Genomic DNA, 18059 nt, shown 5'->3' on the forward strand with positions numbered 1-18059 from the left:
ACCTGCATACAGATTTCTCAGGAGGCAGGTAAGGTGGTCTGATATCCCTTCTCTTGAATTTTCCACAGTTTGTTGTGATCCACACAAAGGCTTTGGCGTAGTCAATAAAGCAGAAGTAGATGTTTTTCTGGTATTCTCTTGCTTTTTCTGTCATCCAACGGATGTTCGCAGTTTGATCTCTGGTTCCTCTGCCTTTTCTAAATCCAGCTTGAATATCTGGAAGTTCACAGTTCACATACTGTTGAAGCCTAGCTTGGAAAATTTTGAGCATTACTTTGCTAGTGCGTGAAATGAGTGCAATTGTGTGGTGGTTTGAACATTCTTTGGCATTGCCTTTCTTTGGGATTGGAATGAAAACTGATCTTTTCCAGTCCCATGGCCACTGCTGAGTTTTCCAAATTTGCTGGCATATTGAGTGCAGCACTTTCACAGCATCATCTTTTAGGATTTGAAATAGCTCAGCTGGAATTCCATAACCTCCACTAGCTTTGTTCATAGTGATGCTTCCTCAGGCACAGTTCACTTCGCATTCCAGGATGGCTAGCTGTAGGTGAGTGATCATACCATCATGATTATCTGGGTTGTGAAGATCTTTTTTGTACAGTTCTGTGTATTCTTGCCACATCTTCTTCATACCTTCTGCTTCTGTTAGGTCCCTACCATTTCTGTCCTTTGTTGTGCCTGTCTTTGCCTGAAATGTTCCCTTGGTATCTCTAATTTTCTTGAAGACATCTCTAGTCTTTCCCATTCTGTTGTTTTCCTCTATTTCTTTGCATTGATCACTGAGGAAACCTTTCTTATTTCTCCTTGTGATTCTTTGGAACTCTGCATTCGAATGGATATATCTTTTCTTTTCTCCTTTTCTTTTAGCTTCTCTTCTTTCCTCAGCTATTTATAAGACCTCCTCAGACAACCATTTTGCCTTTTTGCATTTCTTTTTCTTGGGGATGGTCTTGATCACTCCCTCCTTTACAGTGTCATGAACCTCCATCCATAGTTCTTCAGGCACTCTGTCTGTCAGATCTAATTGCTTGAATCTCTCTGTCACTTCCCCTGTATAATTGTAAGGGATTTGATTTAGGCCATACCTGAATGGTCTAGTGGCTTTCCCTACTTATAACCTGTAGACTAAACATTTTTGTCCAAGATTTTAATCCTATCTTGAATTTAGCTTACTTACTCCAGTAGTCTCTAATATATATCTTATACCCATGGCAAAATTTATTTCTTTTCCCTCATTCCCTGTCCACCTTGTATGTTTCTGCCTTTCTGACTTTGCTTATACTTCTCCATAGAATAGTCTTATTGCTTTCTACCATTTTTTCACATCATATCCATCCTGCAAGACCAAACTGAAGTACTTTTTGCTTTACCATTTATCCTTTATTCCTGTTTTTTTCTTCATTCGGGGAACTCTTTGCTTTACTTACTCCAAGAAAATCTGTAGTACTCCCTCACTACTCTATTTTGTATAGTAATTCTCATTTATATTTTAATTCTATATCCATAACAAGATGATTAGTTCCCTAAAAACAGAAATAATATATTGACTTATTTGCTGAAGTATAGGTTAATAGTAAAAGTTTTAAAATAATGTTATTTTACAGATACTTAATTCAAGAAAACATGCAAACCTAGAGATTTTTAAGTGTGGGAAGAATTCACTCTTTGCAGAGCTTCAGTCCCTATTGTTCAGGATTTTGAAACAGTGAAACTAATAAGGAAACTCCATGTTTTATTTAGCAGACATTGCTTATTCTGAAAGAATGGGAGTGGAGCGGGGGGGAAGTTGAACCAGATGATAATGCTATTTCTATATGTCAAAAATAGTCAAACACTGAATATTTCATAACATTCTACCTAAGTATATAGTAAATTTAACTGAACATCCTAAACCTAGTAGTCACTGCTGCTGCTGCGGCTGAGTCACTTCAGTCGTGTCCGACTCTGTGTGACCCTATAGATGGCAGCCCACCAGGCTCCCCTGTCCCTGGGATTCTCCAGGCAAGAACACTGGAGTGGGTTGCCATTTCCTTCTCCAGTGCATGAAAGTGAAAAGAGAAAGTGAAATTGCTCAGTCATGTCAGACCCTCAGCAACCCCATGGACTGCAGCCTACCAGGCTCCTCCATCCATGGGATTTTCCAGGCAAGAGTACTGGAGTGGGGTGCCATTGCCTTCTCCTTTGCCACCACAAATAATAAATCTGTATATTAAACAGAATAACTGCCATCCTAATCATTTAAGCTATCATATATCTGAGATGCATGTATTTGTTGGGCAGCTACTGTATGCTAGTCACCAAACTAAGTGCTTAATGTGTCATTAACAACAGACAGACATAGATCCTACCTTTGAAGAGCTTATATTTTAGAATATGCCTGTTGTGGTCTAGGGGGCTTCATAAACATACATATAAAATGCATATAATTTATATGCATAAAATGCATATAAATTGTGGTAAATAATGTTTTCTAAAATACGAGAAAATTTTGGGGAAATCAGGAGAAGATTTCAGAGGAAATGATGTTCATTCTGATATATGAAGAATGAGCTTAAGAGTTAGCTAGATGAGAAAAGGGGAAAAGGCAGAGGGAATACAGTGGGACCCATGTGTTTAGGAACAGAAAAAAAGCTGCCAGGGTAGCTTGTTGGTGGCAAGTGAATAGATAAGAACATTAGAGGAAATTGAACAGTCAGGAACCAAGTAAAGTAGGATCTGTAGCTAGAGTTAAAGTTTGTTTTGTATTTTAAGTACACTGGAAGCCATTAAAAAAACTGACATGAATCGATTTATATCTTGAAAGATCATTCTACTCTGAAGACTGAATGATAGAGGTGTACTGGGGATAAGGCAAGAATACAAGAAAGGAGGCAGATTAAGGGGCTGTTACAGAGAAAATGGGGAGATAAGACCAGTTCTAGATAGTTATCAGAAGCATAATCAACTGGGGTCCTGATAAATTAAATGAGGGAGTCAGTAGAGAGACACAGGGTAAGCGAAAGGTGCAAAACTTAATTCCCAAAGACTTCTGACCTGGGAGAATGAAATTCTGTGGAGGAAGGAGTTGGGGGGTGGGTCAAGAGAACAGTTGGGGACAAGTTACTTTGAGTTGTACATGAGACATCCAGGTGTAGTCTCTGGATATTTGTCAGAAGCAAATTCTAGCTAGATATATAAATTTAGGAATAAAGATGAAGGTAGTATTTAAAACCATGAGAATGAGTATGGAGAGGTAAGAAAATAAGCTGTAAGACATGAGTCCTGAGGCCTGCAGGAATCTGGCAGGAAGTACAATGGATGAAGACAGCCTACGGTGAGATAATAAATGACAACTGATAAGGGTATGTGAACTAGAGAGGGAGGTGAGGGAGCGGGGTGGTAGTATAGAGAGAACAGACAAATCTGAACATTAGTGCATCATCTGCAAGGGGTTGCCTCTACTGACTCATACAGTTTTAAATATGAAGTATATTTTCCACATAATTCAATACTAGAAAAGGCACAGAAAATCCAAATTCTTAACTTCTTGTTTGGTACTTTACTAGGATAATTAGTAGCAAATGAACTCTACTAGGATTATTAGTACCAAATAAATATGGCCCTAATGTTATTAGAGCTTCCATTTTTTAAACAAGAAGTTAAGAATTTGGATTTTCTGTGCCTTTTCTAGTATTGAATTATGTGGAAAATATAATTCATATTTAAAATTGTATGAGTCAGCATTGATTTAGCCCACCAAATTACAGTCTCTGCTTGGACAGGGTACTTAGGGTTATTTGGAGATCAGATAAAGGATTAGCAGCCAGAAAGATGTTAGGGAAAACAGAATATAGTGTCATAAAACCAGAAATAGAATGTTTCACAAAGTTTGGATGGTCTCATGTTTAATATGCTGCTGACAAGTTTGGTAAGATGATGCCTGAAAGTGTTGGTTGGATTTACTAGCGTGTGGAATAGGCTTTTGGTGACATTAGCAAGAGCAATTCCTCAGTCGAACTGACTACTTAAAATTAAGTAAGGTAGAGACTGCCATGCGTGGGCACAGAACAGGAAAGATCCCCTGGAGTGAATTGAATGATAAAGAACTGAAGACTTTAAGTATGGATGCTTCTGAAAAGCTTCTTTGTGAAGTGGAGCAAAATATAATTGTACCTGGAAGAAAATTAGAATCAAAGTATGGAACTTTTTAAGGAATTGAATATATGAGATAATTATTAAGAGAAGAAAAATTAAATATGCAAGTTCAGTCATTTGGAGGGTTACTTTTTTTTAGGTTTTTATATACTACTTACCTAGGGCTTCCCAAGTGGCACAGTGGTAAAGAATTTGCCTGCCAATGCAGGAGATGCCAGACAGGTTTGATCCCTGGCCAGGAAGATCCCCTGTAGCAGGAAATAGCAACCCACTTCAGTATTCCTGCCGGGAAATCCCATGGGCAGAGGGGCCCGGCGGACTACAGTCCATGGGGTCACAAAGAGTCTCTTCTGACTGAGCGACCGAGTACACAGACACCAATACTGCTAGTTGATGGTGTGGTGTAGTGTTAGTCACTCAGTCATGTTCGACTCTTTGCGACCCCACGGACTGTAGCCCGCCAGGCTCTTCTGTCCACGGAATCGTCCAGGCAAGAATACTGGAGTGGGTTGCCATTCCCTCTCCAGGGGATCTTTCCGACCCAGGGATCGAACCTGGGTCTCCTGCATCACAGGCAGATTCTTTACCGTTTTAGCTACAGAGACGCACTTATCTATAGCAATATGTAAAGAATCTCACATTACAGAATACTCAACTGAGTATCTGGACCGTATGCAGTACTTGTAGTTATTGATGACTTAATGGATCTTTACAACAGGCTAATTACAGTTGTTTTCAACATGACAAAGTCATGTGCCTTCTCCAGCTTTCCTGTACATACAAATCACCAGAGGAGGGGAAGGGTGTCTTGATAGAGTATTTTGGTTCAGTTGGTCTCATTTGGACTTGAAGAGTGCATTTCTAACAGGCTCCCAGGTGATAGCAATACCACTGATCCATGACTATAGAAAAAGTATTAAGAAACAAGAGGTAACTAGCAGGTTTTTCACTGATTTCCAGTTCTCTTTCCAGCGACCCTGTGATGTATTATTTCCCCCTTTTTAGAACTGAGGTAAATGATGTTTAGAGCTGTTAAATAACACAAGTTAAAAGGTTAAGTTTGCCTAGCTGTCAGTCAGTTGTTCATGTGTTTGCTTTGGCCACTATAGCATCTTAGTTTTTGTAGATTTGTACAGATAATTTTTCCCTCTTTAGTGAAAATTGTTGTTTTCTTTTATATTGAATTTTAAATTCCATTTGACCTCTCTCTCCTACGCATTAAGAGTTGCAAGTTCGTTGGAGGGACACTCCCATAGTTCCATTGTAGTCCTTTTCTGAAACATGAAACCTTAAAAGAGAACTAGTTATGTGTCTTGAGGAAGACGGCTTTTCACAAAGTTTGTCATGCCCTAGGCAGTTGGTAGAATCCAGTGATGAGGTGGGGAGATTGCCAGAATATTCCAGAGCTGTACCATGCAAAAATAGGTTTTATCTGGAAGTATGATATCGGTCATCATAATGTATAGTTTTATTTGACTTCTTTACTGCAGCCTAACATTGACATAAGAATATTTCTTTTAGAATGTGAAACACAGAAAGTATGCAAGGTGGAAGGCAACATATATTCATAATTGTTTAAAGAATGGAGAGACTCCTCAAGCAGGGCCTGTTGGGATTGAAGAAGATAATGGTATGTATTTATATAAGTGAAATGATTTAGTGGAATCATAACTGTTCAATATATTATTATTCAGAATTTTTGGAAACCATTTTATTTCCTTCATCAGGTCCAAAATCAGGTGTAAAATTATAAACTTAGGGACAAGTGAAAAATTAAGGCAAAACTGCTCAATATCTGTTTGTGTCAACAACAGAATGGCTTGGTTTTCTCCTGCATCTGATCAGATTTCACTGCTACATGGGACAGGTGGTCCTTTCGTAATCTATAAAATGTTTCCAATCCATAGAGAAAACTGAAAACTTATTTTTTAATAAGGTGAGTTTTGGAGGGGGAAGGGGGGGTAGGTAATACTTTCACAAAATTTGTAATAGAGTATGTAAAAAATATTGAGTGAATTTCTCATTTCCACCATAGTCTTTATTATCCCAGATTCTACTGAAACCAAAAGAAGTAAATATTTTTTTAGTATTTTGTATATCTTTATAGAAATTATTTTTTAATAAATTACTAGTAAATAGGAATATATATCCTCACTTTGTTAACACAGTTGGTAATATACACACTGTTCTATTGATACATCTGGGTGGTTGGCTTATTTATGCATTCACTTAAGAGGTCTATTTAGAATTTTATAATACCATTCAGTTAAAAAAAGCAGCACTATAGTTGTACATGTAGCTACTACATGTAAACTCTTGCAACTCTTCTAGAATGCAAGCTTTCATATAGCATTTCAAGTGAATTTTTTGCTATTTCTGAAGAACACTTGTTTAATCTTTAGATAGCCTTTTATATATAGCACACCCTCAGAAATCTTTGACACTTGATGTTATTCTTGTTTGCAAAAGAGGAAACTGAGGTTTCAAGTTTTAGCTGTCCAGATTTCATAGACCCACAGAGAAGGGAACCAGAAATGAAGTTCTTACTCTTAAGTCCTATGCTCTTTTTACTAACACTACAGCGTGTATACTGTAATACTAAGTTGTTATTAAGTGTTTAAAGTTGACTGTTCTACAGCATGATTAAGTTTTGGGCTTATTTACATCACAACAGTGAAATTGGATTTTTTAAAGTTTATCGCCACAACTTTATTTCTCACTTTTTCATTTAATATTTTGGAATGTTTTGCATACTTTTCTCCCTGCTTTAATGCTGTCCATAGTCAGAATGTTTTATGTCAGTACTGCTTTGTACAGAACAACTAGTCATTTCCAGTTGTCCAAAAGAAAAGATCTGAGATCCTTAGCCTAACAGGCAAGACTCACCATGATATGGCACCGACCTACCTTACCGTCTTTATTTCCTCCTCCTGTCTCCTGTTGGCTTAGCCTGCTAGGGCTACCGCAGCAAAGTACCATAGACTGAACGGCTTAAACAAAGGGTATTTATTTTCTCACAGTTATGGAGTCTGGAAAATCCAAGATCAAGGGCCAGCAGTTTGGTTTCTGGTGAGATGTTAATGTGATTACTCCTTGAAGAAGTTCAAGGGCAATTAGATATTCTACCCAAGATTTCAAAAGAAAGGTCTAGGCTAAAAGTGATATTTTGGAGTTGTCAGTTTAAAAGGAAGAAGTGAATCTAAATTAAATATTGGATAACCCAGGGAGAATGGATTGCTTAAGAATTAAAAGCAAAGATGGAACCAGCCTTTCTTCACCTTTACTAATCCTATTAGATTAGAAACTGAAGCAGAGGCACTTCTGTTATTTTAAGTAAGGTACATACACATACGGGTAGTAAATGTAAAAAGACATGTAATATTCATAATTTCAGACATTTGATTTATGTCTCAATTCTTAAATACACATTGAAAATGAAAATATCTTAAAGAAAATGAAAAAATCTTTGTTGTTTTAAACATATCATTATACTCTTCAGTAGTATTTCAGAGGTGTCATTCTAGACACATTGAAATACCTAATGATCAATTTGTTTTTCATGTACTCTGAGGATCAATGACTTCTCTCATCTTAAAAATTTTATTTTCTCTTGAAAGTAGGAAGTGTTACATTTTGATCATTATCATGGTCTCTTTTGTTCTGAAATGGTTATTTTAGGTCCTCTATAATATTGTAGATTATTAAGTACATACTATATAATTTTTGTTTTAATTTCCCAAAATTAGCTTAAACTGAGTTTGTAGTTTTTATTCATTATTTTCATTCCATTTTATAGAGCTTCTGGGTAGTACAAAATTGTTAGCTTTAGAATACTAATAATCCTTTAAAATATAAAAGAGAATATTTTCACTATATACTTTTCAACCTATTAAATAATTTAAAATGTGGCCTGGAGTCATAATTAGGTGTTAATGTCGTAACATCTAACAGTGTCTGCTTAGAAATGGCTTATGGGTCTAAAAGAGGATGTCATGAAATCTGAATACGTATTCAAAACCTTTTCTTTAAAACTGATTTTTCTTTTTCTCAGTGTAGCATTGTATTCCTTGTATTATTAAATTTTACAAGATATTCTAGGTATAAAAGATACTATGTTTAATAAAAGTCTAATTTTCTGTTGTTCTATAAGTCTAGTAAAGCTAGTAAAAAATAATAGATACTAGGAACTCCCCTCATGGTCCAGTAGAAGCTTCCACTGAGCTTCCAATGCAGGGGACATGTGTTCAGTCCCCGGTTGGGAAACTAAGATTGTATATGCTGTGCAGTGCAGCCAAAAAATAAATACTGTACCTTTGTTAGTTTAGAGGAAGAGAAAAAAAAATATTCTTATTTTTGAACAGTACTGTATTACCATATTGTCTAAAAGTACAGAAGGAAGTCATACAATTGATATAAAAAAGCATTCTAGGAAAAATTTAGGCTTAGCTGAAGGGGAATCTGTTAACATTCAAACCCTTGAGTTTCCACATCCACTTGCTTTCAGTATCTGCTAAATGGTATTCTTTTTAAATGGTCAACATTAACCTATACTTCAGCAATAAAAACTAATGAAGGTAATTTTGAGGTTTTCTTCTTTTTTTTTTTTTTTTCATTATGACTACATTTTTCTCCATGGCCTTGAACTTATTTATAGTATTTGCTTTAGAGTTATTTTCCACTAATTTCAATATCTGGGTCACATCAGGGTCTTTTCCTATGTCTCTTTTTCACCTGCATCTGGTCACATTTTCATCCTCTCCCCTCCCCCCGTATCTCTAATTTTTGTTATTGATAACCTTTGTAGCTCCTCTGCATTCAATTATCTTCCTTTGCAAAGTCTTGATTCTTGTTCTAGCAGACAATTAACTTGCCTAAACTGCCCCTCTTTTGTTTCAGCTTTAAGGCTGTTGCTTTCTTCAGGGCTCCTTAGACCCTTCCCTGAGTCTGCCTGCATAATTTAAGGGCCATATAGGTATTTAGTTGAGGTTCATACAAGCATTTCAAGGCTCACTTCTCTGCAACTCCTTTTTTTGCATAGACTTTTGGGTGCCCTCAGGTGAAAAGCGACATGAAAGCAAACCTTCCCTGGTGAGATTTCTTCTGTCAGGGCTCATCTTCATTCTAATTTCTACCAACTTTTTTTTTTTTTTTCGGTAACATTTTATTTTGTATTGGGGTGGAGCTCATTAACAATGTTGTGACAATTTCATGTGAACAAGGAAGAGTCTCAGCCATATATGTACATGTGTCCCTTCTCCGCCATACTCCCCTCGCATCTTGGCTGCCACGTAACATTGAGCAGAGTTCCATGTGCTACACAGTAGGTCCTTGTTAGTTATCCATTTTAAATATAGCAGAGTGTGCATGTCTGTCCAAACTCTCTAAGTGTCCTTTGTTCACTCTCCAGTGTCTTTATGTTTGTTTGTTTTTTTCCTTCCCAGGATGTTTGTGTTAGAGTTCTCTAATATGGGAACAAATTATGTTAGTATATATAACATCTACAAGTTCACTTATTAAAATTCCCAAAAGTGGCTAACTCTTTATTACTCCTTTCTACGTAGACAGCTCAATGTGAAATTTCATTCCTTTGTTTTTGTTGATTAATTTGTTGAATGACAAACACACAGGTAATCATTTAATAGCTAGTAAACAATAAATCTTGAGTAAAAGGCAGCTGTCAGAAAATAGAGCTCTTAGGGAAAGCATAAACGTGGTATGTTTTGCTGAAAAGTCCTTTTTTTCCCATAAATTTTAAGAATGAGTTTAAAGAATTTACTTTTAAGAAAAATATAATATATGCATAGATCTTACAGAGTTGGAAAGTATTAATTTAAAGAAATGTTATTCATATTGCCAGGGCCAACTAAGTATTGTAAGAAAAGGAAAAAGTTAAAACAATTATTTTAAGAGAAGCTGCGTATCAACTGTATTAAATAGAATTGCACTTGAAGGTCTGTCATGTTCATATATCAGAAGAATATTTGGCATTCTTATTTCAAAATACAGATTTCCTCAACTTACAATGGGGTAATATCCTGATAAACCCATCATAAATTTGAAATAACTATGATTTGAAATGCATTTTATAACCTACCTTACTGAACATCATTGCTTAGCCCAGCCCACCTTAACCTACAGCTGGGCAGAATCATCTAGCACAAAGTCTATTTTGTAATACAGTGTTGAGTATCTCGTGTAATTTATTGACTAGTATACTGAAAGTGAAAAAGAGAATGGTTGTGAGTGTATCAGTTATTTACTTTTGTGATCTCGTGGCTGACTGGGAGCTGTGGCTCCCACTGCCCAGCATCAAAGAGAATACTATACCACTTACCGCTGCCTGGGAAAAGATAAAAATTCAAAGTATAGTTTCTACCAAAACCATATCACTTTTACAGTACCGTTTTAAAAAAAAGACAAAACCATAAATCAAGAACTGTCTGGACCTCGTTTAACATTTCATGTATATCATATAGTAGATGTTGAGGAAAATGAAGATGCTGGAGCCACCTCTCTGCCCACTCAGCCACTTCAGCCGTCATCTTCCACATATGACCCAAGCAACATGCCATCGAGCAGCTATACTGGAATCCAGATTCCCCCCGGTGCCCACGCTCCAGCTAATACCCCAGCAGAAGTGCCTCACAGCACAGGTAGGAAGTTGAAACTTAACAGGTTTGAACTCTTCCTTTCATAAATAACAACTGCTCCTCTTATCTTATTTTTGCCTCATAATGATGGTCCTAAAGCACAAAGTGGTCTTTAAATTCCACTTGAACCCACAAAAAGAATCCTTTTCACTGAAGTTTTTTTAATTTATGTATTTTTTAAATTGAAAGATATTTGCTTTACAATATTGTGTTCATTGAAATTTTAATACTAGTTGTATTTTAATTTTTTTAAAAATGACAGAATATTTATGTGTAATTGATTACTATTTACTATATATTTTATTAATAAGTATAGTGTCTATGTCTATAGTGTCTGTATGTCTATAGTGTCCCTGGTGGCTCAGTGGTAAAAAATCTGCCCGCCAAGCTGGAGACCCAGGTTCCATTCCTGGCTTGGGATATCCCGTGGAGAAATGGCAACCCACTCCAGTATAGGAAATCCCATGGACAGAGGAGCCTGGTGAGCTAAGTCCATGGGGTTGCAAAAGAGTCAGATACAACTTGTACCACCACCACCGGGCCTCATAGTGTCTGTACTTTTCGTGTGTGTTTCCCTTTTCTTTTTCTTCCCCTCCCTTTCTTTCCTTTTCACTGCTGTTCAAGAATAGCACTGAAGTGAGTGGGTCTTATTTATAGGAGTGTCAGTCAGACTCCTACTATGATCACAAGATCCATTTTTCTCTTGACTCATTTCCCTAAGACCCTGCCTCTACCCTCAATATGGGTATTATTGGTGAAGGAGCCGGCTTTGAGGCACAGAATCTCAGTAGCACAGACAAGTGAAAGGAGGGGTTTCAGGTTTGTTTGTTTAATATTACAAACATGTCTAAAAATAAACCACCAAAGTGATATCTACTCTTTGGATAAATTAGTACTGCTGCTGCTAAGTCGCTTCAGTCGTGTCCGACTCTGTGCGACCCCATAGACGGCGGCCCACCAGACTCCCCCGTCCCTGGGATTCTCCAGGCAAGAACACTGGAGTGGGTTGCCATTTCCTTCTCCAATGCATGAAAGGGAAAAGTGAAAGTGAAGTCACTCAGTCGTGTGCAACTCTTCGCGACCCCATGGTCTGAAGCCTACCAGGCTCCTCCATCCATGGGATTTTCCAGGCAAGAGTACTGGAGTGGGGTGCCATTGCCTTCTCCAAAATTAGTACTATATACCTTGTTTTCATAGAAAAAAATAATCTGACAAAACTAGTTTCCAAGAATAAGTCAGTGTCAGTAGATAAATTGTTTAAAGTTGCAGACAGCTACTCCTTTGTTTTCTTGTATTGTTGACAGAGAATCACCTGTACTTCCAAATAGAAGGGCGTTTAAAACCGTAATTTAAATAAAGCTTAACTTTAATAAAATTTTTTTCCAAAAATTGTTTTTAAACTTTTACTTTTATCTCAGTCTATGAGTAATCTATGGTAGTAAAATATATATTTCAAAATGTTTAATAGAATAAAAGTTGCCTTTGAGCCTTGCTTTCTACTATTTCTGTTATTCACCGATACTTCATTGACTTCCAGATTTTCAGCTTCTGTTTACCCAAACCGTTTAGGTTATTTTGCATGAGTTGAACAACATTTAAGTTTTCTGTTTTGACCACTGTAGGTGTGTGATTAGTCTCTTCCCTATTTTTCTCTTCCCTTCTATTTTAAAACTTTCAACTTCATATCATCTATAAATACCACAAACATTTTTGTCTTAAGCATATTGATGAACATGGTTGTTTTAATGCTGATCTCTTTTGTATCATCATTCTCTAAATTTTACCCTGCCTGACTTTTCATTGCGTTATGGTCTATGTAATGGCATTAATAGACCAATTTGCATTAGTTTTGTAAGTAAAATTTCATGGAACATTGTTTTAAATATTTTATTATCTCTCAGGAATGTTCAGTATTTCCATTGTAGAATGAACTAAGCAAAACCAGCTACATACTTAGATGTATTTGCCTTCGATAAATACTGCTCGAATATACTAGTAAGTTTAAACACTGACCTAGAGCCTCCAACAGTCATCCTCACAGAAGGACAAAGTGAAAATAAAATGCACTTGGGAATCACATAGTATTTGTTACTAGTTTCTACTCCTTGTTAGACCACAAACTCTGCTATTACCATCTTTTCTCTCTCTAGGTTTTTCCTCTTTCAAAATGAAATTAATCATACTTCTTATAGTTGTTTCAATTATTAAAGAGGAAAAAGTATGAAAATTGATTACTGTGTCTAACACAAAATCAGTGTTCAGCAAATTAGCTTCCTTTTTTTATAACCTTCCTTCCTATTTGTGTGCCAAAGAAAGGATATTTAATAGCAAGTTAATGAACACTTAAAATTATTTTGTGAATCAGGACAAGTGTCAGAGTTGTGGATAAGGCATTGACCTTACAAAAAGATTGACTAAGGGTATTGTTGCTCAGTGTGTCTTAGGGCGGAGTTATGGTAGAGGCATATATGCATATATTTACATTGTGTGCTCCGCTGCTAAGTCTTGTCCGACTCTTTGCGACCCCATGGACTGTCACCCACCAGGCTCAGACTTTGTCCATGGGGTTTCCTAGGCAAGAATACTGGAGTGGGTTGCCATTTTTACATATTTACAGGATGTCTATAATCAAACATATGAGATGGAAAGTATACTTCTAGTAGGAGAGTTGTAACAGGTTGAACCATATGACAATGGTTCATAGGACAGAACAGACACAAACTTTGTGTCTTTTGTACAACGGAGGTGATAGAACATGAATTTCATATATTCAAACTAACAGACTCCTGCTTAGAATATCCAGACATAAAGATAGATATCAAGAAGTAGTCTTCTATTTATTTTAGGAAGTTTTCTGGCATAAATAGTTCATTTCAATCCATTTAAATGTGGCATTAGCCTTATTTTTTTTTCCCCACTTATGTTCTTTAGCATGAGGCATAAAATTGAAAATCTTAGAATTGCTTTAAGGCATCAGGTATATGTTCTTACAGACTTAAATAGTTATTGTGGCTATTTCATAAACTTACGCTAACAGAACTATATTAGATAGTGGTATCCCTAATTTTCAAACTAAAGAAAAGCCATTATCCTGAAAAAATATACATACTAGCATAGCTAATAAGTGACAGTCCTAGAATTGGAACCCAAGTCTTTCGGATTTCATGTTTTTGTCACCTCCCTTCTATTTCCCTTCCTCTGAAAAACTAAAGTTCTATCAGATTAAAACCTACATTTCTCATAATATTTTTCTCCTTAAGATTGGCTTAGATATGGAAATAACCTGTTTGCTGGCAAATTTTTCTATTACATTTAAAACAGTTTTAAAAAATTAGTTCATGGTTACCCAATAGAAAATGAAATAACATTGTCAGTTTATAAATATAGCAGATGTTTCCCTTCTTACTCACTTCAAGAATGATTTACTTTCTCTCATATAAAGGTCCAGGATGTACTTTTATCAAAGGGAAATCCTTAAGATAGCTGCAAAGAATAGTATGTACTAATATACAGTGTTTAGTTCTTCCACAGAAAAGCAAAGAGGGTGCAAGGAGGGCGGGTTTAGTGATTAAACAGCCAAGTGTTTGGTTCTTTGTGCTTTTACCGCTGTGTTCTATCAGATAGAGGTCATACAGCCTACCGTTTTTTCCTTCTCTTGAAATACGCTTTCTACAGTCTGTAAATATCGAGGAAGAACATCTCAGTAGTAAGTCTAAATAGATGAAAAATTAGTTTAGAATTAATGCAAACCTTATAATTATAAAGGCAGCTCACCTCATATCTAGATCAAAAACTTAGCTCTTTTATTGTTGTTCTTTTAAGTGACAGAAGGACTGCATTTGAGCTCTGCTGTCCAGCCTTCACAGTGTTTTGTATTCTGGCCTGACTGTTTCTGTCAGCACTATTTTCCATGATTATTCTGAAGTTTACTCAACCCACTGTTCCTACATTTGCTTACAGTGTTCCTCGTAGTTACCATGTCTTTCTCTTTCACTGCCTCTTCAAACGTTAATGCCATTCAGAGTTTTGTTTAATTATACTTCTTGCATCATCTTCTCAAGTTTTCTTACCAACACTCATTTCTCTTTTTCTAGAATTCCTACACCATGCAGTCAGGAGAACAATTTAGTACTTAATTAGAAGTCATAAAGTATTTAATTTTTAAGTGTATATAAACTCATCAAATAGGCTGTGTAAAAACCATCTGCTAAAAAAAATTAGCCAGAAGTTACTTGTTAACATTTCCTTTTTGTCAAGTGATAGAAATTTCCAACACACTTCTGCCTTCCCTAGGACTGTTTTTATGGTGACATCACTCCAACATATTGTAGTATAACAGGCTACAACCAGTTTGCAAAATAACAAATGAAACCTTTACAAATTGAGGTAAGAAGGAAAAATAAGTAGCTTAGGGCATTTTAAAAAAATAAATTAACATAAACTAAAAACCATTCTTACTAATTTAACTGGTGTTTATACACTTAGTTGAGCCTCTGCTAGGCCCCCACAGGAACATGTCATGGTAACTGCCAAGAACATAGGCCTTGGTCCCTATACATGGAGACAGATGAGAAGCTGTGTTTTCTCACTGCTGCGTAAGACTTGTTGAGCAGCCTATACTGTCAGTTCAAGCTTTGGTTGAATGACTCTGATCAGAGTTCTTAATAAATGCAGACTATTTGTGGGGTTTTCTTTTTTTCGTATCACTCAAATAAAATTTTATTATAATACATAATGGTCTTCCCAGGTGACGCTAGTGGTATAAAACCCACATGCCAATGCAGGAGACATAAGAGACGCAGGTTCGATCCCAGCGTCCAGAAGATCCCCTGGAGGAGGAAATGGCAACCAACTCCAGTGTTCTTATCTGGAGAATCCCACGGACAGACAAGCCTGGCAGTCTACAGTCCATGGAGTCACAAAGAGTCGGATATGACTGAAGCAGCTTAACACACACACATACATAATACATAATAGATTATCTCTGTAAATTCTCTTTTGTTCTTGTTAAGTAATATTGCCTACTTAATAATCTGGAGATGTGCAAGGAAGCATTTAAAAATTAATGCAGGATGCTGACCAAGGAAACTTTGCCTTCTCCATAGAGAAAGAGGTTTGTTAGGAGGATTAATATACTCAGAAACACAAATTACTTAGTAAGAAGTGACATTGATATCCAGATTATATGTGAAGAGTTGTCAACTTACTCTTTTTTTCTTAAAATCTGTGTGAAAAATATATGTAGTCACCTACCTTTGTTTTTATGCTCAGCTGCTTCAACTGCCTGGACTTCACTAGGTAGTTTCTAAAGAGCCCTGTCGAATCTTGCATTCTAAGTTAAAAAAAAAAATTATTTTGTGTAATTATTTGCCTTCGAAAGTTCAAGTCTTATGGGAGAATTATGTCATAAGTTTATAACTTAATAAATTTTGTTAGGCCTTCCCAGGTGGCACAGTGGTAAGAATCACCCTGTCAGTGCAGGAGACCCAGGAGACATGGGTTTGATCCCTGGGTCAGGAAGATCCCATGGAGGAGGAAGTGGCAACCCACTCCAGTATTCTTGCCTGGAAAATTCCATGGACAGAGGAGCCTGGTGGGCTAGAGTCCCTGGGGCTGAAAAGAGTTGGACAGGACTGAGCTACTATGCACACACACATATACATATTTTGTTAGCATTTTTTAAATCAAGCAAAACATAGTTGTTGAATTGGTCAATTTAAATTTGTATGTCTCTTGACTTTGCAGTTATATAATTTTTCCTATAAATAAATTCATACATATATATGTATACACTGTATAAGATTATTTGCTGGTATTAGCTATAGCAGAAGATTGGAAACAACCTAAATGTCCTCAGTGATGGATAGCATTATAAAATGTGTGTTCATGTATGTAATAGAACACCATTATATATACCCATTAAAAAGAACAAGGCAGATTTATATATTTTAATCTGGAATTATTGCTAAGGTATATTACGTGAAAAATGCACAGAACAGTACAGTATGCAGACATATTACCATTAGCAAAATCTTAATATATTAACAACACATATGCTGAAGTATGCCTTCTCCACAGAGTGAGGAGTTTGACCAGAGATTTTGATTTAGGCAAGAACACAGATTTCTTAGCAAAGTACATTTCTTTATTACATACATACACTGATCTGAAAACATGCATATTTTTGTGTGACTAGAAGGGTGCCCTAGAAACTAGTGATAGCCCTCAAGTGGACTAGAATGAGAGGTAAGCGTTTCACTTTTTTCCACCCTTTTTTCGGGGTTTATTTGTTTGTTTTTTGGCTACTTAAAATTTGTACTTTTCATCCATACCACTTTGGAAATTTTTGTTCCGTTTTTAATTTAAAAGCAGGATTGGTATGACTTAATAAAAATAGCACCAAGGCTGTGAAAGTGAAACTAGTTTGCCAAAACAAAATTGAATGATATAAAATAGTATATATTTAAACTGTTTTTCCTTTGGGTGGGAAATAATCAGATCAGATCAGTCGCTCAGTCGTGTTTGCGTGGGAAATAATAAGGTCCTTCAAAGTCAAGAAGTCCTTCAAGTAAAATTCGTACCTGCAGAATATATTTGAGAACTTAAGTCAAACCATAGCTCTAGACTCTCATTGCCCCTAAAAACTCCCCAGTTGGTTTTCGCTCTCTCTCCCGCTCTTTCTTATTGTCCTCATGTCTTACCTACTTCACGCTACTGCTGTTTAGTCACTAAGTTACAGTCTGACTGTTTGCAACCCCGTGGATTATAGCAAGCCAGGCTCCTCCGTCCATGGAATTTCCCAGGCAAGAATACTGGAGTGGGTTGTCATTTGCTTCTCCCGGGGATCTTCCCAACCCAGGGATCGAACTCTCATCTGCTGCTTGGCAGTCAGAGTCTTTACTACTGAGCCACCTGGGAAGCCCCTACTACACATTGCCTATTCAGATTGAGCCTCTTGGCCTGGGGCAGAAGAGTCCTGCTTTTCCTTTGAGTCTGTTGATTGAGAGTAATCAGCTTTTCTTCTTCATTTGCTTTCTTGTTGATTGAATCATCTTGTTAATTGAAACTCTGGAAGTTTCAACAGTTTATGTTAATTTTTTAGATGATTAATAGTCTTTAGTATATTACTTAGCATTAATCAAGAATGCTAGTTATCCACTGAATATGATAGTCATGACAAGTTCTAATAGGAAGTCATAACTAATTGCTTCTTCGGTGTGTAAAAATACTGTCTTAAAAACATATAAACTGGAAAATTGGAATATATAATTT

At 36.4% G+C, this 18059-nt stretch overlaps 1 protein-coding gene across 2 annotated transcripts in view; it reads left to right on the top strand.

Annotated features, from left to right (window-relative positions):
* The window catches only part of VTA1 (vesicle trafficking 1), a 70688-nt gene that overhangs the window by 44335 nt on the left and 8294 nt on the right, over positions 1 to 18059 (top strand). Inside the window, exons 5-6 of one of the 2 annotated variants that reach the window (XM_086318095.1) lie at positions 5659 to 5767; positions 10614 to 10790. In XM_086318095.1, coding sequence (XP_086174221.1) covers positions 5659 to 5767; positions 10614 to 10790 — 286 coding nt within the window. The remainder of the gene's footprint in view (positions 1 to 5658; positions 5768 to 10613; positions 10791 to 18059) is intronic. The other variant, XM_086318096.1, reaches the window with a different exon arrangement.

The sequence above is a fragment of the Bos grunniens genome, chromosome 9 (genome assembly GCF_055505025.1).
Source record: "Bos grunniens cultivar Pamir isolate PY7600 chromosome 9, Bosgru_T2T1.0, whole genome shotgun sequence".
Classification (NCBI taxonomy): domain Eukaryota; kingdom Metazoa; phylum Chordata; class Mammalia; order Artiodactyla; family Bovidae; genus Bos; species Bos grunniens.